Source organism: Lissotriton helveticus, chromosome 5_1, assembly GCF_964261635.1.
Source record: "Lissotriton helveticus chromosome 5_1, aLisHel1.1, whole genome shotgun sequence".
In the NCBI taxonomy this organism is placed as follows: Eukaryota; Metazoa; Chordata; class Amphibia; order Caudata; family Salamandridae; genus Lissotriton; species Lissotriton helveticus.
In genome coordinates, this window is record NC_136065.1 from 1,214,799,577 (window position 1) to 1,214,825,301 (window position 25,725).

The following is a 25,725-nucleotide window of genomic DNA, read 5'->3' on the forward strand; positions in this document are numbered from 1 at the left end:
TCATCTTTGGTGTTCAATTCGATCAGGGCACTGTTGAGGGAATCTTTGGTGTCTGTCCACATGAAGAACAGATCGTCAATGTATCTGACGTACATCTTGATTTTGTCTTGGAAGGTCGTGTTGGCGTATATATGTAAATTTTCAAAGTTTTGCATATAGATGTTGGCGTACGTTGGAGCCGCGCAGTTTCCCATCGCCATTCCGGATAGTTGGAGATACCACCTTTTGTCTTCTTTGAAATAGCTGTGGTATAATGTTTATCCAGTATTAGGGGTGTCTTTCATAGATTCACATGCCTGAATCATTCCCCGTCGTCGAGACGGGAGCCTCCGGTATATAGAAAAGTAATGTCCTATAGACATACATAAAGAACAATAGGCCTAAGGGCCTCACCTTAGTAGCCTATCCTTGTCCTTATGCAAAAAGGACCAAACTCTTAGAGCCAGCCAATCAGCTATCACCTCCCTCTAGAACCTTCCTGGCAGGAGCCTCAGTCTCTCAGATTTTCTACCGCACGTTGTGCTAGGGAGTCTCCAACCTGAGTTCTCCTCAGGATCTCTTCAAAACCTACTTATTCACTTGTTAAAGTGAATTATTTCTCAAAATCTTGAACAGGGTTACTTCAGACTCTTCTCCTTGCAGTAAGTGATTTCTTTCTTCAAAATTCTAAAGAAATGTCGGAATCCCAGAAGAAAGCCCTTTTCAGGGCTTGCTCTTCATGTGGGAAGAAAAGGCTACACGTGGAGGACAAGCATGACCTGTGCTTATACTGCCTTTATCCTGACCACGTCCCTAAAGACTGTAAGATATGTCGGTCTTTCCCTAACAAGACCTTGAGGGATAGAGAAGGTCGACTACTAATTTGGTTGGACAGGCTTAAGCAAAGGGACAATGTGGAGTCATCAGAGGGAAGCTTTTCCATGACCTCAGAAGTCTCCCACAAGAGGCCAAGGGGGGAGTCCCCTGGCCCCTCGGACACTCCTCCTATGAAGATAAAAAAGAAATCTTCAGAGGCAAGATCGACGACATCTTCAGTGTCTGACAAGGGCTCTCATGCCTTTAAGAAGCCTGCGCAATCTGCCAGTAAACTTGCGACATCTTCAACACAAAATAGGGTCATGACGCCTCTTGCCGTCTCCACAACGACGACGACTGTGTCGACGACGGCGTCGTCTGTTTTTGCCTCGACGACGACCACTCCATCATCGTCGTCAGCTGGTAAGCCAATTCCATCTATAATACTGCTGAAGCCGGCGTCGACGAAGGCCTCATCGACGACGAAGTCGGGCCCGTCGACGACGACACCGTCGACGAAGAACCCATCGACGATGAAGATGGGCCCGTCGACGACGACACCGTCAACGAAGAACCCGTCGACGATGAAGATAGGCCCGTCGACGACGACAGCGTCGACGAGGAGTCCGCCGTCGACGGGAGAATCGACGTCAAGGACGTCGACGAGGAATGAATCGTCGACGAGCGCGTCGTCGACGAGCACATCGTCGACGAGCACATCGTCGACGAAGACATCGTCGACGAAGAAAGTCTCGTCTACAGAAATACCGACGCCACCGATCATGTCGTCGACGACGGTACCGTCGACGGGAGGGTCGTCGACGGAATTAGACATTATTGAACCGTGGAAGAAGTCCAAACTGATAGAGACGTCGTCTTGGACCCTACCACCGCCGACAACACCAAGGATGACAGCAGGGGCTCCTGCCAAAGGTCCTGTGTCTGGCAAAGTGGCTAAAAAGCAGATAACGCCTGAAACAACGTCACCAAGCAAGGTGCAAAGCCATTTACCCACAGAGATTCTCCAGAGTGAAGAATCTGAAGAGGAACTTGCAAATCAGGCTACTTCAATCTCAGACCTTCATGTAAAATGCCAAAGCACTGACGAAGAACAAGAGGAAATGATCTACCAGTCACACTCCTTCCAAGCTCATGTTCGTACGGAGGTTACCCCGATGGTGTGCATGCCGGTTTCCATTGTGGATGACCTTAAACACCTTATCAGGGACTACAAACAGCGTTTCCCGGAAGCGCAGTCAACTGAGACAGGGGGCCTGACGCCTGCTACAGATACACCAGCGGCAGCCCCAAGACAGACGCGGCCACCTTCCCAGACCTACCTTGAGACAGTTTCACCTCAGGTGGTAGATTCATCAGATGATGAGGCTGAGGAAATGGAAGAAGGTGAAGTCCAAGAGGACCGGACGGATCAGGAAGATGACGAGGAGTATGTGGCGCCTTCCCCAGCTTCACCCCAACCGCGCCAGTCAGATTCACCGCCAGTAGACATTGGCGGTTTCCAAAAAATAATGGAACGAGTAGCGAAGCGCTTTCATATGGAGATGGAATCGACTGAAACCGAGTGCTTCTTATATGATTTTAAGGAGCAAACAAAGAAGATCACCAAATCGATCCCAATCATAGACTTTCTCTGGGACCAGGGAAAGAAACTGATGATGACGCCGGCCTCTATTCCTGCGGTGGTTCCACGCCTCGATAAAAAATACAAAGCTCCCACCAAGGCGGCAGCTTGCTTTAATGGTCACCCGAAGCCTGATTCAGTTGTAACCCAGGCAGCCCAGAAGAATTCTCGCAACCCTTCCTCTCCCTTGTCAGCCCCACCGGACAAGGAAGGAAGGAAGTTGGACACCATCGGGAAAAGGTTTACAACGACGTCGGCCATGACAATCAAGGTGGCCAACTCCATAGCCCTGTTAGGGCGTTATAATCGACAGCTTTGGGAAGATATAGTTCCTTATATAGCGGAACTGCCAGATACAGTTCAGGAGGAAGTCAAGGCACTGCTCTCGGAGGGTCAAACCTCGGCAGCTGAAATCATTGATTGCGCCATAGATGGAGCCATGACGGGCTTTCGTCAATTAGCTGGGGCAGCAGTCCTGCGCCGTCAGGGCTGGCTTAAGGCCACATCGTTCAGACAAGAAGTACAGCTAAAGGTGCTGGACATGCCCTTCGACGGGCAACATCTTTTCAGAGCCAAGATTGATGAAGCGCTCCAGACAATCAAAAAAGACACTGATACGGCTAGGGCGCTTGGTACTCTGCAAGCAAGAAACCAGTCCTTTCGGGGTAACAGATCCAGGGGCCAGTCCTCCTACAGGGGGTCCTTTCAGAATAGATCCTCATATTCCTATCAGAATAAATCTCAATATCAACAGAAGCAGCAACAAGGTCGTCAAACTTCGTACGGAAGATCAAACTTCCGTGGCAAGAACCAGAGGAGGGGCACTGGCGGACGCCAGTGACCAATTACTCCAGCCAGTCCAGCAACAATATCCCTCATTAAACATTGGAGGAAAATTGACCCATTTCCTAAACAATTGGCATCTCATCACCACAGATCGTTGGGTACTCCAACTAATAAGATTCGGCCATTCCCTGGAACTCACCACCATCCCACCTGCAACACCTCCCCGCAAACTTCCGCACAAACATCTTCGACTACTGCTCAGAGAAATATCTGCGATGTTGAAGAAAGGAGCGATCGAGACAGTTCCATCGTCTCAAAGAGGGGCGGGATTCTATTCCCGCTTCTTTCTTATCCGCAAGAAGCAGAAAAAGTGGAGGCCCATATTAGACCTCAGAGCCCTCAACTCTTTCCTAAAGAGTCAGTCGTTCAGGATGGTGACAATCCAAGAAATATTAGGCATGCTAGAAAAAGGAGATTTCATGACATCCTTAGATCTCCAGGATGCCTACTACCACATACCGATTCTCAAGGGGCACAGAAAATTCTTAAGGTTCGAGGTGGCAGGACACCACTACCAGTTCAGAGTCCTACCGTTCGGCCTCAAATCCGCACCGCGGATTTTCACGAAGTGCCTTTCCCCTGTGGCAGCCTTTCTACGTCAAATGGGTCACCAGGTCTTCCCCTACCTCGACGACTGGCTGGTAAAAGCACCCTCGGCGGCAGGCGCGACCGAATCCTCCAACGCCTGCTCCAATCTCTTTCTGCAACTAGGATTGACTCTCAATCTCGAGAAATCCTGCATGACCCCAACCAGAAGCATCTCCTTCCTTGGGGCGACCTTGAACACAGAATGCGCAAAAGCATTTCCTTCAAAGGAGCGGAAACAGAAGATCATATCGCTGGCCACGGCAGTGGCATCAAAAAAGTCCATAAGAGTTCGAACTTACAAATCACTCCTAGGCATGATGTCGTCTTGTATACTCCTCATCCCGCACTGCAGACTCCGGATGCGCCCATTACAAGAAGCCCTCGCTTGCCAATGGACTCAGCGTACAGGTTCTTTCGAAGACATTGTGAGGATAACACCAGGAATGTCCGAGAACCTGCAATGGTGGATGAACCACAGGAATCTGTCTACAGGTCTGCCATTCCTACTTCCGGCAACGCCGTTGGTAATCACCACGGATGCATCCCTGGAAGGCTGGGGAGCTGTCCTCCAGGACCTCCAAATAAGCGGCAAATGGACAGATCAGGAGAAGCAATTCCACATAAATCTCCTGGAACTGCGAGCTGTGTATCTGGCACTGAAGGCCTTTTTACCACGCATCCAGAACTCCCAGGTGCTCGTCAGAACGGACAACACCACGATGATGTACTATTTGAACAAGCAGGGAGGCACGCGTTCGCTCACTCTATCACGCGAATCGCAGAAGATCTGGAACTGGCTTGTACTCCAGGGGATCTCGCTCAAAGCGGACTATGTCCCGGGCAAGGAAAATACCATAGCGGACGCCCTCAGCAGACAGACGTCCCTCTCTCACGAATGGGAACTCGACCAGGGTACGTTGGATCAAGTATTCTTGGAATGGGGAGTCCCAAGAATCGACCTGTTTGCCACCAGGGAGAATGCCAAATGCCCAAACTATGCAAGTTGGCGTCCCCAACCAAGGTCACTCGGAAATGCCCTTTCCATCGGTTCGTTCAGCGTATTTGCGTACGCTTTTCCACCATTCCCGATGATTCCCAGTGTCCTCAGGAAGATGAAGGCAGAACCTTGTACCCTGATCCTAATTGCCCCGTTCTGGCCAAGGCAGCACTGGTTCTCGGATCTTCATCGCCTCTCCATCAGAACACCAATTCGTCTGAAGCAACACCCGAACCTGCTGACGATGTCCAACAGACAGGTCCAACACCCGAACCTCCAATCGCTCAGATTATCAGCCTGGCTCCTGAGCACAGAGAATTCTGTCATCTAGACATCCCGCAGGAATGCAGGGAAGTACTGGAAAAAGCAAGAGCGGACAGTACCAACAGAACGTATTCTCTAAAGTGGAAACGATTCTGCATATGGTGTGTCGAGAACGGACTGTCCCCTCTCCATGTTACGCCTGAACAGATATTGCCATATCTTCTGCACTTGGCACAGTCAGGATTAGCGCATGCATCTATAAAGGTACATTTGGCATCAATTTCACGATTCACCAGATCTGACAAGGCTCCGTCACTTTGGTCCAGTAGGCTTATCAAGCAGTTCTTAAAAGGACTATATAGATCCTTCCCAAGACCTAGAAGGGTCCCACCTACATGGCACCTCAATTTGGTCCTCACCCAACTCATGAAGCACCCTTTTGAGCCCATTCATCGAGCGCCCCTCAAATACATCTCATGGAAGGTAGCGCTGCTGCTCGCTCTAACGTCTGCCAGGAGAGTCAGCGAGTTACAGGCTCTATCCATTCAGGAACCATTCATGCAGTTTAAACAAGACAGAGTGGTGCTGAGGACAAATCCCAAGTTCATACCGAAAGTGCCTACAGACTTTCACCTTAATGAACCGGTGGTTCTACGTTCCTTCTTTGCAAACCCTACCACGGCAGCAGAAAGAACGCTACACTCCTTGGACCTCAAAAGGTGTATAAAGTTTTACCTAGACAGGACGAAGGGCTTCAGGAAATCGTCACAACTATTTGTGGCCTACAGTCGACCAAGGAGGGGTCTGCCTCTAACGAAACAGAGCATCTCCAGGTGGATCTCATCAGCTATAGCATTCTGCCATGAGAATGCCGGACGGCCGTTGAATGCTACTGTTCAAGCGCATTCCACCAGAGCAATGTCCACATAAGCAGCGCTGTTCGCTGGAGTGCCGATTCTGGACATATGCAGAGCAGCGACATGGAAGTCACCGCACACATTCTCCAGACACTACTGCCTGGATGCTGAGCTTATGCAGGATGCTGCAGTGGGCCAGGCGGTGCTTCGACATCTATTCCAGTGAGGTGAGCCTTCCGACATCCCGCCATCCTGGTATGCACAGCTCTTTCTATTATGTTATGTTGATGTATGCTAATGTTCACAGTCGCATGATAATGGCTGTATTATCTAACTGATTATAGAGCATAATTACATCAGCTATGTGCATAATATATTGCTGACTACTCTGATTCAGGCATGTGAATCTATGAAAGACACCCCTAATACTGGATAAGAAACGCGTTACTTACCTGTAACAGCAGTTATCCAGTATTGGTGTCTTTCATAGATTCACATGCAACCCTCCCACCTCCCTGGGAAGGACTCACGTTCTCTCTAACTATATTACGCCTACCTAGCTTGGTGCGTACGAAAATCTGAGAGACTGAGGCTCCTGCCAGGAAGGTTCTAGAGGGAGGTGATAGCTGATTGGCTGGCTCTAAGAGTTTGGTCCTTTTTGCATAAGGACAAGGATAGGCTACTAAGGTGAGGCCCTTAGGCCTATTCTTCTTCATGTATGTCTATAGGACATTACTTTTCTATATACCGGAGGCTCCCGTCTCGACGACGGGGAATGATTCAGGCATGTGAATCTATGAAAGACACCAATACTGGATAACTGCTGTTACAGGTAAGTTACGCGTTTCTTTTCTTCTGTATCTAGCCTCATTTTATCTTTCTAGATCGGTCTTTAGATGGCCACCGCTTTCCACACTTATTCTTGGTCCACTTCACGTAAGTCCTCTTTCTATCTTCACATCCTCTTATTTACCATTCCCACACGGCACCGAACATTTCCGCTAGGAACATCAACACATGCCGATCGCATCCAGCGCAAGCGTGCGCCTGCACTCAGAAGTAAGTTCGTCTTTCACCTAGCAAGTCTCCATTCCGGGACCATTCTACTTAACAACAAGTTAACGTTTACCATTTCCACCTAAACCCCGTCACCCTCCACCCACTCGGTTGAGCTCCCTATCACATTACCGCACCACCCTTGACCCTGGTTTACTTATCACTCATTCAGCTAGTTCACCACACGCTTCACTGCCACACCTTATATTTACGATTAGGCACCTCACTTGTCACCACTGCTTTTTAGGCACGTAATTCACCACCTCTGTGTTAACTATACTATTCTCGCCGCTCACCCTGATGCAGGCTCGTCTCTTCTTTTCAGCTCTCCTTGACAAAGGGCGTCCTGCCCGAAATGCATAGGAGTTCTAATTTAACCATCAATATGTTGATTGAACTTTGAACTTTGCTGATATGATGTTAATATCACCAAGCAACTACTCATGACAAATATCAAAGAATAAAAGTATTATTCTAAAAACTTTGGAATCAATTCTTTGACCCACCCAGGAGTGCCTCATCCAGGGATGTTCACGCATGCCCATGCGTACACTACTTGCTTTATATACTTATAGGCGCCTGACGGAAACGCCTCCTGCGAGAGCACCCATCCTTTAAAAACCACAAGATCTTCTTCATTCAGCCAGGCTGTGCACCCCCCACTCTCCTTTTACAGTTATGCATAAGGTCACTACAGGAGAAATTGGACAGCCAGTGGATGCAGGCCGGATTGCACCTAAGATGATGCAAGCTTTGCGGTGGTGGACACATATCCCAAATATCTCCACCAGTCGCACCTTCCTGGTCGACACTCCACTATATGTAATTACAACAGATGCCTCCCTCAAGGGGTGGGGGCGCCCATCTTCTAGACTCGACATTCAGCGGCAAATGGAACACCCACCAAACAACTGTGCATATCAACCTTTTAGAGCTTAAGGCCATCTGACTCGCTCTAAAATCGTTCCTCTCCAAGACTGCATTAACATCTGTTCTGATTCGGACCGACACACTACATTTATGCACTACTTGAACAAACAAGACGGGACAAAGTCAAATGCACTGTCCTTGCAAGCTCAACAAATATGGACCTGGCCAATTCAACACAATTTAACTCTTACAGCTGAACATGTTCCAGGCATATCCAATGTATATGCAGACTCTTTAAGCAGAACTAGCTCGAAATGACACAAGTGGAGGCTTCATCAACCAACTCTAGACCACCACTTTAATCTCTAAGGCAAGCCAAGAACCACCAACAAGAACCGCAAATGCCAGTACCTCACCATTTGGCGACACCAAGTGTGATAGTGGGGGAATGCATTTTTGATCAAATGATCAAAGATTTATGCCTGCGCATTGCCTCAAATATTATTTATCCCAAAGGTACTCTGAAAGATGAAAGAAGAGCCCATTTGGTCCTTCTCATATCGCCCAGGTGGCCCGCCAGTTTTGATTTATAGAACTCCTCCTCCTCTCGGAGCAGAAACCCATTCAGTTGCTATCAATACTAAAACCTTTAACAGTGAACCAGGGCCAGGTCCGTAATCCCAACCCAACATCTCTTCGATTGACGGCCTGTTTCCTGAGTACCATGAGTTTGCCGATCTAGCCACTTCACCTGATTTCCAAGAGGCTCTTGCCAATGCCAAAGCACAGTTCAAAACCAAGACATACCAACTCAAGTGGAAACGGTTTTGTATCTGGTGTTCCAGCTCACAGATACACCCTGTTCATTCTTCTCCGGAGCAGATACTTCTGAACCTTCTTCACTTGGCATAATCTGGCCTTTCTTACTCTCCCATCAAGGTGCATCTTGTTGCAATATCCAGATTTAGATGAACCAGTCATTCATTGTCTCTATGCTCCTCAAAAAGCATAAAACTGTTTCTTATGGCATTGTTTTCGATGTTTCCCCCGTGAGGCTACTGCTTCTTCCTTGGCATCTCAACATTGTGTTATCACAGTTATTGAGAGACCCATTTGAGCCATTCACAAGGCAGAGCTAAAATACATCTCTTGGAAGACAGCTCTTCTTCTAGCGCTTACATCGGCCAAACAAGTAAGTGCCATACAAGCATTCACTTTTTTTTTATAGATCTTTTTATTATTTTAAAACAAGAAAAAAGGAATAGACATATCCGGTGCCATATATACATATGTAGTAATAGGGTGAACAGGAACGATAGCAGGATAGACGTGGAGCAACAGAGGAATCCATGAGAGGCCCGCGCTAATGAATACAAAGTATGACTTGTAACATTACAGTCGATAAACAGTTTAAATGCGGACCCTCAAGACCCTCCCACCCATAAAATCAAAACAGCAGAAGATCCATGGCAACCAGACACTAGAATTTGAAAAACAAAATCAGGATATTTCGCCAATATTACTAATAAAGGAAAAACTAGAAAGAGATTGAAAAAAAGGAAAACCATATGAGCGATAACAGAAAGAAAACAAAAAACCCCTCCCCCCCCATCCTGCACCCCTGCAACGGCTATTGCCTAACCCCCACTAGCAGTGTGCCTGTCGCCCCAACTAACTAGGTTCTAAAAGAAGAAAAGAGAAACTGTGGAGGAGGGCATTTCCATATAAGCTTCCGGTCCCCTTTCCCCCTGCCAGAGACCAGCACCCCCTATGATGAAAAGTCAATAATATCTATAAACACCAAAAATTAAATTAGGGGGAGCCGTGATGCACCGCCCAACCTCCCGCGAGACCAACAGCCACAATCTCCACCTCCATAAAGGCCGTAATGCCATCCACAGTCGATCATTCTCAGCCCTGGCCCTTCCGAACCCTTATGTGAACCCCTCCCATTACTTCAGCAGGAGAACCAAGGTGAAAAAGGAGTCTGAATAAATGCAATACAATACAATTCAAAGTCAGCAAGTGGCCAAGTACTTCAGCAGCACAGGAACACTCCCGCATGGACGGATAGTCCCAATGTAGTTTTCTCCAAGATCGTAAAGTCACTAAAGAGGGGAAGGATGAAACAGAAGTCCAAGGACAATCACCCACAGAATTCTCCGGGGAGGGGACACAAATCAGTTCTCCCAAAGTCAGCGATGATGGTAGGTATGTCAATATGGTCAAAACACTGGGTTCGGGATTTTCCAGGAGACCAACTAAGGGCTGCTGCTCCTCTTGTCGCACGGGGTCCTCATACAGAGTCAAGATGGCCGTAGTTGAAATCGCTGTTTGTGATAACACCTAAGATGTAACAGGGTCCGGTTCCACGCACTCCATCACCAATAAGCCCGTCATCATTTTGTGAATCAGGGCATCCACATGTGAATGAAATGCCCGAGGGCTGGCATTATCGTCTTGAGCGACGGCTCACTCTCCGTCCGGTCCATTTCTCCAAGCTCAACAACGATCATGTTCACTTCCCCCGGGGAGCCGGCTACCTCGGGGGGAACAAACAGGAGCGGAACGGACTGCGTCGGAGGGGACTGATCGGTTTCTGCGGCAACGACATGTATGTCACTTGCGCGAGCGAAGACCCCGACGCATCGAGCCCCAGCCGGGCCACACGGGGTCCGCGGGCCAGGGACCTCCACCCCCGGCCAATGTTGTGCCACGTCACTCCTCCCTCCCCTCAATGTTGATCAGGCAAAATGAGCGCCGTCGAGATCGGGCAAAGAAAAAAACCTCCACTGCGGTAGACCGGACCCTGACTGCCTCCCACGGCCGATGTTGTTCAACTACGACACGGGCAGATCAAAACTCGAGGCCCCCGCTCTCCTGCAGGATTAGGCCGCAAACTTCCGTGCGACGCAGCTCCGTCACCCAAGCAAATTAAGTTTTCGGAATTGCACCATCTGAGTGAGCAGCGGTTCACCTACACGGGGGTCAGGCGTTAAATCAGGATTATAGACAGGATCTTCTGGCAGGATACGGAGGTCGGCGGAGCCGGGAGCCTAAGCGGCCATCTTGGTTGCTAGCGTAGCTCCTCCCAAGCATTCACTTTTAAACAACATTTCCTTCAATTTATAAATTACTGTGTAATTCTTAGCACTAACCCAAGGTTTATTTATTCCTACGGTTCCCTCTGACTTTAATTTAAACAAACCTGTCATTCTAAAGAAATGTTTTGCATATCCTCAAACAACCGGCGGAAAGGTCCTTATGTTCTCTAGATGTCAAAACATTTCTAAAATTCTACACACATAAGACTGTCAGCATCCGCAGAGCAGACCAGCTTTTCATTGCATTTGAGAATATCAGGAGAGGAGTTCTGTTTCAAAACAGACTATAGCAAGATGGATTGCTTCAGCCATATAATCTTGCCATCAGCAAACTTGGAAACCATTATCTACTACAGCTACAGAGCTACAGCTCATTCTACCAGAGCAGTCTCTACATCGACAGCTCTCTTTGCAGGTGTGTCCATACCACAGATTTTCAGCGAAGCAACCTGGTCCAACAGGCACAATTTTACTCAGCATTATTCCCTGGATGCTGCAGAAAATTTGGATGCAACTGTAGGACACGCCGTTCTACGTTACTTATTCCAATAAGGTGAGCCTCTTTTTGCTACCCACCTTCCAATATGCTTGATAATAATGTGTATGCATTTATTGGTGTAAATTTGGTATGCTGTCCAACCATGTGAATCTATTAAAGATTCAATACTGGAGAAGAAAATAAGTTACTTATCTGTAACTGTGGTTCTCCAGTATTGGTATCTTTCATAGATTCACATGCGGCCCACCCTCCTCCTCATACAGGACCTCCTGAGGCTTGGTTCTCTTTTAGTATATATCATTCTCACTTGTGCTAGAAAATCTGAGACCCTGGACCCTCTGTGGTGAGAGTTCTAAAGGGTGCTGTCGCCTGATTGACATGCCTGTTTGGTGATGGCTGTCACTCTTGATGGTGATGGACAACCCTAACAGCAGATATGTCTTATGTGAATTAAAGAGGTGTGAGTTCCAATTTGTTGCTGACTGTTGTGTATATGCTTTTAGTCTTATTGTGGGCCATAACTGTTGTATATGTATGTACATTACTATATCATGCCACAGCGAGCAAAGAGTGAGCCCTTCTTAGTTTACCCCCATATTGAAAGAAGTTTGCTGGTTGAGTTGTTTACAGTTTGTGGATTGTAACCTGAGGATTGCACTTGAGGGTGCGACTGTTTTCTGGGCTCTGTTGCTGGGAAGTGGGTGATCCTGTTCCTGATACCTGTTTTTAACTGTCTTCGGACGGTTACTTACTCCTGGATGCTTCTAATGCTGGCTGGTAGTGAGCTCCAGAGCATGGCATCAGGTACTGTGAAAGCAGTGCCTCCTACATATTTCTCACAAGTGTAGCAAGCCTGGTGGCTATTGTTCAGTTTGGGTTGTATAGCTTGAATTCTGATGGATACATCTGCCAGTGGATTCCTCACCTTGTGAATATCCCCCTGCGTCAGCAACGTTCGGAAAATTCTTTTGTAGCACGCCGGCGTGGGCGACGTCACAGGAGCACGGCATCGCGCGCGACTCCGACTGACTTCACTGACTCCTTATTAGGCCTACGTCGGCGTGATGACATCAGTTCCCTTTTTTCCGCGTCGTCGACGCTAACGGTTTCTTGGGATGTTCTGTTGTACGCATAGTAACTTTGTTACTTTTGTGGATTTCTGGTTTCTGTATCTGTTTGGTGTTGCTGTCTTCTGTCGCGATGTCATCGAGGAAGACAGGATTTAAACCATGCGATACATGTGGGAGGATGATGTCCATTACCAATCCTCATGGTGACTGTCTTTGGTGTCTGGGTTTGGATCACGACGTCAAGGGCTGTCGATCCTGTTTTAAAATGAACCCAAAGGCTCTTCGGGAACGAGAGGCAAAACTGCTTGTTGCCAAATTGAAGGGTAAGGATACTGAGAGAGCTTCGAGGTCAAGATCGAGGCGCTTGAGGTCGAGGTCAAAGTCGAATTCGAGGTCCCGGTCGAGGTCGGCTTCGAAGTCGGCTTCGGGTCATGCTTCTGGCTCATCAAAAAAAAGCATAGGAGAAAGAAGCACAGTTCGAGGCATTATTCCAGCAGGGAGTCGGACTCGAAAAAGAAGTCATCTTCACGAAAACATCGTAAGGGCATGATATCTCCCTCTCCAGTTCGTAATCCTGAAGGTGAGGCCACACCTTTACAATCTCGGGAGCCTACACCGGCTCCGGAATCGAATCCGTCTCCGGATCAGTCTTCAGAGCATGAAGGAGAAGAAGTTCCTCAGGGTTCGACAGCTCCGGTACATCATCCTGAGAAACAAGAGGTACAGGAGGAGTCGAATCTGGTGCAGCTTTCTCAGGAGCAGCCGGTCGGTTCTTACCGTCCATTTCCTGGTCCTGATCAGGACCGTTCGCATTTTCTAAATGCCATGTATGGCGTATATGCGAGAGCATTGTACCCCTCTGGTGCGCCGGCTGGTCCCATGGGTCCATTAGCTTATAACCTGGGTGTGCCGCAGGCTTATGCTCCGGCTCCTTTCCTGCCATTTATGCCGACGCCGACTCCACCAAGGCTTCTATCGGCGCCTCCGAGATCATCGACTCCGTGCACGGCTTCACCGGCTCCGGAGCGACCTCGAGATCCAAATCGAAGTTCGACGCCGTTACCAGCTTCACATTCGAAGGTGGCTCTGGCTCCAGCTCCAGCTCCTCATTTGACGCCAGCTCCGACTCCATTGGAGTCGTTACCGGATCCGACGACTTCGGTTCGAATGGAGTGGTTTAGGCGTTGGAGGAAAGAAATTATGGAGAAGCTGAGATTGAAGAAGGCGAGCTTCAGGATCAGGAGGATTATTTTGAAGAGTTGCATGATGCAAGTGTTCTAGAATTTTCACCAGTTTGGGGGTTGCCCACGGTATCTGATGCTCCTTCTAAGGATGTGGCGCCTTACCATGTGGTAATTAAGAAGGCTGCAGAACTCTTAAATTTGTCTTTGCCCTCTGTGGAGTACAAGTCGAACATTCTCACTGAAGTTCTCCATTCTCCATCTTCTGTGGTTGAGCCACTTCTTCCATTTACTGAGGCTCTTACTGATCCCATATTGGAGGTATGGAGTAAACCTCTTACTGCTCCTGCAGTTTCAAAGTCAGTGGCAAGGCGCTACAGAGTGGCGCCTGGAGATCCTGAATTCTTAGCTACACATCCTTTGCCAGAGAGTTTGGTGGTTCAGGCTGCTTGCTCGAAAAGATCTGCAGGTGCTTTTCCCCAGGTTCCTGGAGATAAAGACTCTAAGAAGCAGGATCAAAATGCGAAAAAATTGTTTTCGTCAGGCAGTATGGCCTTAAAATCGACAAATGCTACTTGTTTGCTAGGCAGATATATCCATGCTTTGATGGATACAGTAAAAGAGCTATCTCCTAAGCTTCCTGAGGAGGATAGAAAGAACTTTAATGAAGTGATATCTGACACACAGGCTGCAGCTCGGCAGGTCATACAAAGTGGTATGGACACAGCAGATTCAGTGGCTAGGATCATGGGGTCTTCATTCGCCACCAGAAGAGCTGCTTGGCTAAAGACTTCTGAGTTTTCTGCGGATGTTCAGGCTGCTCTGATGGATTTGCCTTTTGATGGCACAGTCCTTTTCGGAAAGAAAGCTGATGCTGCTTTGCAAAGGTTTAAGGATAGCAGAGCAACGGTAAGATCTTTGGGTTTGCAAACTAGAGGCTCTGTCGCCAAAAGATACAAGGGTTTTGGAAGGTCTAATTTTCGTACCTATAAGCAGACCCAGCAGCAACAGCAGCAGCAAAATCCTTTGTACAGGTCCTACAGAGGCAGACAAAGGGGTTATTCTCGTGGATGTCAAGCCTCCTCCTCCTCCACTTCCTCCTCTTCTACCCACCCCCCCCCCCGCCTACAACAGCAAAGCAGCCCTAGATCCACCATTCTGGATCATGCGGGTCGGCTTACTTATTTTTTACAGGATTGGGAATCGATTACATCAGATCTATGGGTTCTCAAACTTGTAGAGAATGGGTATGCTCTTTCCTTTCGGGAATTTCCCCCAAATTACCCTCCTTGCCAAGGTTTGTGCTCGGAGGACCACCTGTTGCTCCTACAGGAAAAAGTACAAGCATTGTTCAGAAAGGGTGCGATAGAGGTGGTTCCGGAGCAGGAAAGGGGTCAGGGATGCTACTCCCGGTTTTTCCTGATTCCCAAGAAGGATGGCAGACTTCGTCCAATCCTGGATCTCAGGATCTTGAACTTTTACCTAAAGCAGGAGAAGTTCAAGATGCTCACTCTTGCGCAGGTTCTTCAGGCGCTGATGGAAGAAGACTGGATGGTGTCAATCGACTTGCAGGATGCTTATTTCCATATACCCATTCTGAAGTCGCACTGAAAGTATCTCCGCTTCACGGTGGGATCGCAATACTACCAGTTTGCGGTTTTACTGTTTGGTCTTACTACTGCGCCTCGAGTCTTCATCAAGGTGATGTCTATGGTGGCTGCACATCTCAGAAGGTCAGGGATTCCAGTATTCCCTGATCTGGACGATTGGCTGATCAAAGCAGAATCTCCGGAGATAGTGCTCCATCATCTGCAAGAGAAAACTCAGTTGTTGCACAGGTTGGGTTTTTCGATAAATGTACCCAAATCTCACCTGGTGCCCTCCCAGCGCAACCTGTTCATAGGTGCGGTACTGGACACAACTGTATGTCGTGCATTCCCTCCACCTCAAAGGATTCACGACATATAGGAAATGATTCCTTTATTTTCAATGGAGCGGTTGTTCCAGTCCTGAAGGTCCTTCGTCTGCTCGGTCTGATGGCTTCTTGCATTCTGTTGGTCAACCATGCACGCTGGCACATGAGGGCACTCCAGTGGTGCCTTCGCAGGCAGTGGTATCAACACCAAGGGGATCTCGGGGAGTCAGTGAGGATCTCCAGAGAAGCAGCGGCGGATCTGTCTTGGTGGGGAGTGGAAGGTAATCTGTCTCAAGGAAAGCCTTTTCAAATTCCTCGGTGGCCACAGTGATAACGGATGCATCCACTCTAGGGTGGGGTGCTCATCTGGGGGATCTGGAGGTCAAGGGTCTTTGATCTCCAGAAGAAAGGTTTCTTCACATCAACCTTTTGGAATTGTGGGCAATACGTCTGGCACTCAAGGCCTTCCTCCCTTCCCTTCGCGGTCAGTCGGTTCAGGTCCTGACAGACAACACCACCGCGATGTGGTATATCAACAAACAGGGAGGGGTGTGGTCGCAGTGTCTCTGCAGAGAGGCTCTGCGTTTCTGGTCCTGGGTTCAGGAACATCAGATTTGTCTGGTGGCAAATCATCTGGCCGGAGTACTGAACGTTCGTGCAGACAGTCTCAGTCGGCAGTTCTCAGCCGATCACAAGTGGAGGCTTCATCCAGAGGTAGTTCGTCATGTCTTTCGGACATGAGGTTCTCCTCAGGTGGACCTGTTTGCCACTCACGAGAATGCTCACTGCCCGTGCGTTTCAGTTGAGTTGGGGCTTGCGAGTCCTTTACCCATTTCCTCCCATACCCTTGATTCCTCGGGTTCTGAGGAAGATACGTCAAGACCGGGCCCGAGTTATATTGATCGCCCCGGATTGACCAAGAAGGGTGTGGTACACAGATCTTCTCCACCTCTCCTCGTGCCCTCCGCTCCGTCTCCCTCTCAGGGCAGACCTCCTCTCGCAGTCGCATGGGCAGGTTCTACATCCCCACCTCCAGACCTTACACCTTCATGCCTGGAGATTGAACGGGGCAACCTGAATTCCTTTTCTCTCCCACCTGATGTGATGGATAGATGGATGTGATGGATGTCATTCTTTCGACCAGGCGTGACTCCACCAAGTCCATCTATTCTTATAGGTGGTCTAAATTTGTATCCTGGTGTGGGGAGAATTCTGTTGATCCTTTGAGAGCTCGTTTGTCAGAAATACTTCAATTTGCTCTTTCATTGGCACAGCAAGGTTTTGCTGTAGCTACGGTAAAGGGATATCTATCAGCTTTATCGTCTTTTATCTGTTTACCAGATCAACCATCTTTGTTTAAATCTCCTGTTGTATTGAGATTTTTAAAGGGTTTAACAAATAAGTTTCCTCCTCCCTTTATTGTGCCTCAATGGGACTTGAATTTGGTTCTTACATATTTAATGGGTTCTCTGTTTGGACCTCTACACAGGTGTCCTTTGAGACTTTTGTCTTTTAAGACTGTTTTTCTTGTCGCAATTACCTCGGCAAGGAGGGTAAGTGAGCTTCAAGCTCTTAGTTCAACGCCCCCGTTCTTGACCATTCATGCTGAACAAATGGTTCTTAGGACCAGGGCTGCTTTTCTGCCTAAGGTGGTAACTCCCTTCCATATAGGACAGTCCATTACCCTTCCTACCTTCTATCCTCCCCCTCCCTCACCCTTCCAAGGAGGAGAAGCGACTTCACCGTCTGGACCCCAAAAGGGCGGTGAGCTTTTATCTTGATAGGACAAAAGACTATCGAGTGGATGACCAGCTCTTTGTTGGATTTGCTGGCTGCAAAAAAGGAAGAGCTGTGCACAAGCGCACACTCTCAAGATGAATCATACTATGCATCAAAATCTGCTACGCCCTGGCTGGTAAGGAACCTCCAGAGGGTATAAGCAGGGGCGTAACACAGGCCCCTGCAGCCCCCACGGTGCGAGGGGGCCCTCACCCTCCAGAGGGCCCCGTCAGCACCGCACTTCTGCTGGGGAGCTCTAGATTGAGTCCGGAGGGGGCCCCTTCACGTACCCTGCAGGGGGCCCCCCTCAAGGTTTGTTACGCCACTGGGTATAGGGCTCATTCTACTAGAGCAAAGTCATCAACTTCTGCTTTGTCTAGAAGTGTACCTGTAGAGGACATTTGTAGAGCGGCGACATGGGCCTCCCTCCACACTTTTGCAAAGCATTACTGCTTGGATAGCGAGATGAGGAGGGATGGCCATTTTGCGCGCTCTGTCCTTCAAGATTTTCTGGTATAGAAGAGTGGACACCCTCCTCCGGGAGTGGGGACTGCTGTGGGAATCCACTGGCAGATGTATCCATCAGAAGAACAAGTTACTTACCTTCGGTAACACTTTTTCTGGTGGATACAGTATCTGCCTGTGGATTCCTCACATGCCCACCACCTCCCCATTGTCCACTCTTCTATATCTGAGTTTATGACAATGTTTGAATGCATTGATGTGTTTATAAATATATATATATATATTATATATGGTGTTTTTCATGCATTATCTTCACAATATGTGTGTATTTTTGGAAATTATGTACTGGGTACATTGTATATGTATATGTCTACTATCATTGGTCCGTCCGGGTGCCTCGAAGGCACGGAAAAAAGGGCGGAACTGATGTCATCAAGCCGACGTAGGCCTAATAAGGAGTCAGTGACGTCAGTCGGAGTCGTGCGCGATGCCGTGCTCCTGTGACATCGTCCACGCCGGCGTGCTACAAAAGAATTTTCCGAACGTTGCTGACGCAGGGGGATATTCACAAGGTGAGGAATCCACAGGCAGATACTGTATCCACCAGAAAAAGCGTTACCGAAGGTAAGTAACCTGTTCTTTAGCTTGTAGGTATAGTGGTAATTTTCCTTGTGAAGCTCTGTGGACAATGCAGAGTGTTTTGAACATTCCCCTTTTACCTATAGGTAGCCAGCGGAGCGATTGCATGACTGGAGCCATGCGCTCTTTTGGGTGAAGGCAGAGAGGAAGCCTTACGATATTGTTTTAAATGAGTTGTTTTTTTGCGTATAATGAATGCAGGTGCGCCAAGGTATAGGCTATTGGTGTAGTGAGGCTCGGAGTTTACGAGTGTGAGGATGGCTTGCAGTTTATGTTGGCGTGCAAGGTCTGGAAAGATGCGATGCAATGTTTTCATTGTATAGAAGGCACTCTTTGTGACGTTGTTAGCCTGCAGTATCAAGGGTAGATCTGAATCCATGGTTACTCCTAGGTTTCTAATGTCTCTTGATGTTATGGGCTTGGAGTTCCTTAGGCCATATAATATTTTTTTTAAATATTGTTGTTTCCTGGGTCAAGTCCCTCAGACACAATTGGTGCACCCAAGGTTGTAAAAAGTGGACCCAGGCTCCCAACTTGCTGGAGTTAAGAGCCTGTAAAGGAAACACACACAAACACATCCAATCCTGGGTTACTGAAGATAGTTTACTTCTTAATTTCAATCACTTATACAGGTTAAGATGATTTCCTGATTTGGAAAAAGCTTTTGTATAGGATTCTGCTAGCTACATCTTCATTTTGTCTCTTTATGACTTTATTTGTGCAGTAAGGATTGCAATCGTATTATTGCTAGATCTACTAAATGGAGGTTTGACACGTCAAAGCCATGAAAGGGGAGTTGTGATTGTTTTTGCTTGAATCCACAAGTAAATATTTTTTTTAAGTAATTTACCAACTTTGTGTGCTTTGTTTGTCTTAAAGCTGAGGTTTCAGTGATTTGATTGTGTTGCAAAGAATGATATATGTAATGTTTGCCACAAGGCTCTTCTGAAATCTTTTTCAATTCTATGGTCATTCGTAGGTCATTACTAGGAGTCTTGGAACTGAGTGCTCAAAGAGTGAGAGAAATAATATGATCTCCTTGTATTTCCATACTGTAAGTTCTTTAATACATTTAACAGTGCCTGGGTTCCTAACACAAAATTGAACATTCATGGTAAAAAGGGGCATCTTGGTGTCGTCCCTTTTCTCATCTTGGATCTCGTCCTTCTAGGCCCCGTTCCCATACTCTCCAGCAGAGCTGGATGCTGGGTCCACTCCATACCTCCTTGACTTCCCCGGAGCCGGAGTGACCCCTGCCCAACATAAGTAGTTTCATATGGCCATGCATTCCATTCTTGGGCCCCTGGCTCCCACTGACATGCCTTTGTGCCCCCCTATCAGAAAGGTGCCCCAGCTGCTGTGCCACCGGTTAGCCTGCTCCCAATGCCAACTGGGCCCCTTGGATCCAGACCGGCTCCAACGACAAAGCCTACACCAGAGTGTGTCCTCCCGATGTTGTTGATGCCAACCAACAATGCAGACCTCATTGTCCTGTTTGACTGTGAGATGGCACCAGTTGACCCCAGCGCCATCTGGACCATGCCAGCCATCTGACTCAGACAAGCTGCCCCAGGGCTTTGACTGGCCTAGTGCAGAATTGGACTTTGGGAGAGGTGATGATGATGCCTACCAGTTTGATGACCCCTCTGATGAGATGACAACTTGTGCTAGGCGCTGGGAGATGGCAGTGGCTGGACACCTCTCCAGATGCTGACCTGATGTCGTCTCCGGGATCTGCCAGGGAGGAAGGTGTGTCCTTCACTTTGGTGATAAGGAGGGTGGCGGTGGTCTTTGGCCAACAGCTTCCCTCTGTCTAGGTGAAGATCGATGTCTAGCCGAGGTACTTTGCAGTCCCTGCTTCCTTTCAACCTAGCCCTCATGGACACTGTCCTGGGGACTTCGGCAAAGCCCTGCACAGGTATTTTTGTGCTCAAGACGATTGCCCGTCGCCACCACACTGCTCCTGGGGTCCAACTTTCCTCACCCACCGCCCAAGAGCCTTGGGGAGCAGGTGTCAACTGCCAAAACAGGGAATCCAAGAGAATGGACAGCTTTGGAAAGGGATACTTCTCTTCTACCAGCCTAGCATTGCTGTCTGTAAACCCTGCATGCTTCTTTGGTCCCTACTCCACAACCTGTTGGACACGATCGCGCCAGTGCTGCCCATGGTCTCGGAAGAGGCCAGAGCCATACTAAACCAAGCCATTATTCATGGCAGGGACAGAGTAAAGTTCTCTACCTGGTGTGGGTTGGACTCCACTGATTTGCTCACCAGGGCTATCTCCTCCACGGTGGTACTATATTGCCACAACTAGCTCCCATCAACTGGCTTCTCGGAGTTGTCCAGTCAGCTCTGATAGACATGCCCTTCGACGGCTCTCGCCTGTTCAGTGAAAAGGTCAATTCAGCACTTACGTGCATTAAGGAGAGTCGGGGTACCCCCAGATTTTTCATTTCTTCCCTGTAATTCTAGCCATAACCCACGGTCAACAGGCCTCCGAGCCCTTTCCTGCCTTTGGACCCAGCTTCCCCAGAAGATGTGGGAACCAAAACCAGCATGCTATCCAATTCCCTCCCCTCCAGCACCTATATAGACACTGCATACTTCACATCCAACGCAGAAAACGCTGATGCTGAGCCAATCGATCCCACCTACCGGTGCATAGAGGTACTGCTTTAAGTTTTACAGAGCCAGTCTGATACCTGGGTAATATTCCAAGGTGAGGATTCTATGGTTAGATAGAGTATGTACCAGAAAAGGCAATTCCGAAGGTAAGTAACATGATCTTTTAGAATACACTGGATGTAACAAAATATGTTTGTTCACGTTGTACCTCTTCCCCATCAATATTCTTGAGATGGATCTGATTCACTTGAATACATGTTGGAATTGCAGTGCTAACTGAGAGGACGTAACACTCATAATGTGATCCTTTCATTGGTAGTGTCTGAAAGGATGTTTTATAAAGAGTAGAGTTAGGGCAGGAACACACAGTGAGATTTCATAACGTGCATTTCAAGAAGTACTTAGATCCTCCAGGAGCTATTTGGCATTATTAAGGCATGGACACTGGGAGCAGTAAAATGTGTTGGTGGGGAAATTGTAGGTAACCCTAAGTCTCTTATTAGACAGTTAGTTGAGAAAATGTATGTGAGGACTTTTTACATTTGGCAAGCCTAGTGTAAGCAGTATATACATTTGTAAGAACGAGAAATCCTGAATAAGATTTGGCATACGTTAATTGATATGTATGGTTCTTCTGATGCACTCAAAAAGATAGGTGAGTTACCTTTTTGAACTTCTGTCTCTTCATATGGGTTCTTTCACATAATGTTGCTACTATTGTTCTTATTCAGTCTAACTGAGGATGTCCCATATGTGAAAACCAGCAGTGTCTAACTACTGAAACCCGTTGTGTATACTTTTAAGGTATATTTGTGATTGCTTAAAGAACTCTAATAAAAATGAATTTGACTTGCGTAATGTTGTTATTAAACTAGTGTATGTTGGGCTATTGCTTTGATTTCAGACACCCTACAATGTATTGCAGAAATGCTCAAGATCACCAAGCAAGCCCTTGAGTTAGACGTGCCCATCGTAGAGAAGAAATTAGAAAGGTAAGTTCAGTTCTTTAGGTCTTACCTACAGTCGTTAAAAGACCTATTGTGTGCAGCACCAGTACATACAATGTGCTTTTCGTTATCAGCCGTCCATGGGAGTGCATGTGTTTTTCTCTCTCTCTCCCATGTGCTGTTTTGCTCTTCACATAGCGCTGCCTTTGTTTCCCCCCAAACCCTAGCTTTGTCCATTGTTTCCTTCTCTTCCCATCGGTCATTTTATTGTATGAATCCCTTCCCCACCGTTCCTCCGTTGCTACCCCTGCCCTAACTGTTATTTTTCTCCCCAAAAAATCAAAGGACCCGGCAGCGTCTTTGCTATCAGTGCCCTGCTTTAACTAACTGCATTTTTGCACATTTTTTATGTTTTTCTTAATTTACTAAAAGAAAGGCATCCAGTATCTTGGAATAGTAAATTAAAAACAATTTCACCTTGTCATGACGTAAGCATGCACATGCATGTGTAATCACACAGGCACCTTGTTTTGGCTTTATTCTGCTCTGGCTAAGCAAAAAGTTAATCTAACGTCTTTCAAAAGCGCAACCTAATAATTAGCTTTTTTTAATGCTTCTTTTATAAGCTGTAAGGACGTGTGCACCTTATTCATCTTTTTCATTTTGGTATTTGATTCGAACAAATTACTACTTTTTTTTGGTTCATATGTGGATTAAACTTTCAAAGGCTCCGTTTAGTTGTACCAGCCATACCTATTGTTTTTTGTGGCTCCCATAGCATGCATGGCAGATCTCTCACAGTTATGCTCACTTTAATCACAATTCTCATTTTCATGAGCTCTTATTTCCATGCTGCTTCATAGTGTCCAGTCATCCACATTTCTTTTCAGGGCTCTAAGAGTTGCTCCAATGTTTGTGGACATCCAAGTAGTGATTACATTTGTCGTGCTTTTTGCGACTTAGCAAGACATCAGCGGACTAATTTAAGGCAGGCTGACGTACTCCTCTGCCATATAAAAGAGGGGTCATGTGAGTGAGGGGCAAATGGAGCATCTGCCTATTTTGGTAGATTTCCTAGTTTTGCTGACTACTAAATACCACCTAAATATTTTCTAATGGCAGTATTTTTACAACTTTTAGTTCATAGGTCATTTGAAAGGTTCCATTCCAGACCTGCTGTTCTTCCAGAAAAGGAGAGCAAACAAACATTATTTTCCAAAGATGGAATGTGCTTTGGTTTTGAGGAGTGCCAAACACACTTTTTAATCAGTCAATCCTAATTACGTTTGATGGGATTTTTGGTCAAATACCCCCCAAAAAACAAAGAAAAGCCGGAAGCATTTGACATCGTTCTGGAGTGCTGTATCCACTCATATGCCGAAATGCTACAAATGTGGCTGGTTTAGCTGGCTTGGGTATTAAAATGCTTTTTAGTGAGGTGTTAATGGCACATCCACAATGACAAATATCCTTCTTGCAAGGAGCTGTCCAACACCTTTATTGAGGGAGCTCTTTAAAAAAACATTAAAACACTTTTATTCTTCCTTGAACTTCAGTGCCAACATGTGTTTAATCCTAAAGTGCGACTGACTCAAGGCTTTCTGCAGCATGATTGAAATTCAAGTCAAAGAAGAGTGGTATAGAGCAGTACCGGAATTTGGTAAAGACTGCTGGTACATTAGAAAATGCCTTCCGTGTATAGCGTAAGTCTCAGTTTGCTTTTCTCATAGAAATGTAACCATGAAGTGCTTCATATTTGGAATAATATGCGCACTCATAACTGGATTGTCATCTGTAAGCCTGCCATGGCATTTTGTTACCATACATGTTAGCAATATATTGTGACTTGCTGTTGGATGCTGTTCCTTTAGGGTAGGCCAAAGATATTACTTCCACCTACTCCTTTTTATAGTGTTGGACGCTCTCCTATCTTTAGGTCTCGCCTACGCAGCGCACATGCGCTGCATAGGAGAGAGCCCTAATGCCATCGGCACAGCTTTGGGGGCAAAAACGTGCACAAGTTGCATTGCTTGCAATGGCAACGCGTGCATGTCTGCCGATTTCCTTGACGGAGTGCGCAGCGCCATATGGTTGCACGTTCCCGCAAGGGAATCGCGCAGGTCCCCATCCCCTGCTACCACGTGCTTGTGAACACATTCCTCCGTAGACCAAGATAGGAGATGACTTGGAAATGGCGACGTTCAGCTCTCGGGAGGTGCTGCATTGTTGCGGCTGCCTTACAGTGCGCCCGGTGAGCCTGGGCTTGGCGCTGTACATTATGTTCTCCAGCGTGCTCATACTTGTGATTTATACGGTCGACCTGGCTCACGGCAGAGACTCGACTTTGGCAGACATGGTGCTGGCCTATCTCTGTGGTGCGTTATTGATGCTGGTGGCACTGGGGATGATGTGCGGGGTTCTGAAGGCCATCCCGTCACTATTGCTACCCTTCCACGCGTTGAAGCAGCTCTTATGCCTGCCAGTTAACCTCACCTTTGCAGCCAGTGGCGACACTTCCACCACCTTTCTCTGGAATTGTCAGCAGGCCAGGCAGAGTTTCACCACAAGAGTGTTTCTTCAGTGCCACAGATGGGCACTTACATTCCCCGGCACCTGAGGTCAGCAATGTGGCGTAGGATGTGAACCCGCCACATTAGTGCACTGAAATTCTGCTGGCAGCCCTTGGAATCAAAACAATTTACACGTTGGTTACAAATGAAAATTATCTAACAATCAGTATTATACATCAACTGACTAATTAATGATTTACGTTCTAGAAAAATACATTTTAATAACATTGCTTTCCTTAAAATGGCCCTCAATAGTGCTTTGTTGTGCACCCACGCCCCCTACGCTGTTGTCAGGATGGACTGAGTGATGCAATCACGCGCGCCTTGCTTTGCTCTTATAAATGAACATTATCTAGGGGACTTATCAATCCACTTATCAATCCACAAACATCTGCTACTTACCCAGCGCTGCGACGGGCACGCGATGTATGCTTGACCGTAGGTAGGTAGCATGTTGTTTGCTTTCAGTCAGTGCACCTGGATCCGGATTCTGCCCCCGCCCACCTCCCTCTCCCGGAATCGAATGTGATTTTCCTTAACACCTCATACACCCGCCTTATTCGGACGGGAGCGCGTCTGAACAAAGCCACACCTTTCCTGTTGCATATGTACACTGCTAAGAAGTAGGTCAGAGCAGAGCTGTAAGTGCTTAACTTTATTGGAAAACATACTGACGATTTCTGAACAATTAATTAATCTAAACAAATACAGGTAATCCTTGTCCGGTGGCTTAGTGGACTAATACATCGACTGTAGGGGCCTGTGTTCGACTTCAGGGCCACAGGTTTAAATCGCGGTGTCAATTCATCCTTCTGAGGTCGATAAAATGAGTACCCTTGAGTAACAGTAAACGCATGTTATTAAGCATCAAGAGATACCCTTGGGTGAACGTACGCTTTGAAAGTACTTATGTCAGTGATTTAGATCCCGTATATAGTTCACGTTTACTCCCTTAGAGTGTTAACTAGTCCCAGGATGACGTGTTTATGTATTTTATTCGTGCCTATATTATTAC

At 47.3% G+C, this 25,725-nt stretch overlaps 1 protein-coding gene across 3 annotated transcripts in view; it reads left to right on the forward strand.

Moving 5' to 3' along the window:
* INPP5F (inositol polyphosphate-5-phosphatase F) overlaps window positions 1-25,725 on the forward strand; it is a 1,146,251-nt gene that overhangs the window by 1,114,553 nt on the left and 5,973 nt on the right. For all 3 annotated transcript variants that reach the window (XM_078643924.1, XM_078643926.1, XM_078643927.1), the window contains one exon: window positions 22,098-22,185. In XM_078643924.1, coding sequence (XP_078500050.1) covers window positions 22,098-22,185 — 88 coding nt within the window. The remainder of the gene's footprint in view (window positions 1-22,097; window positions 22,186-25,725) is intronic.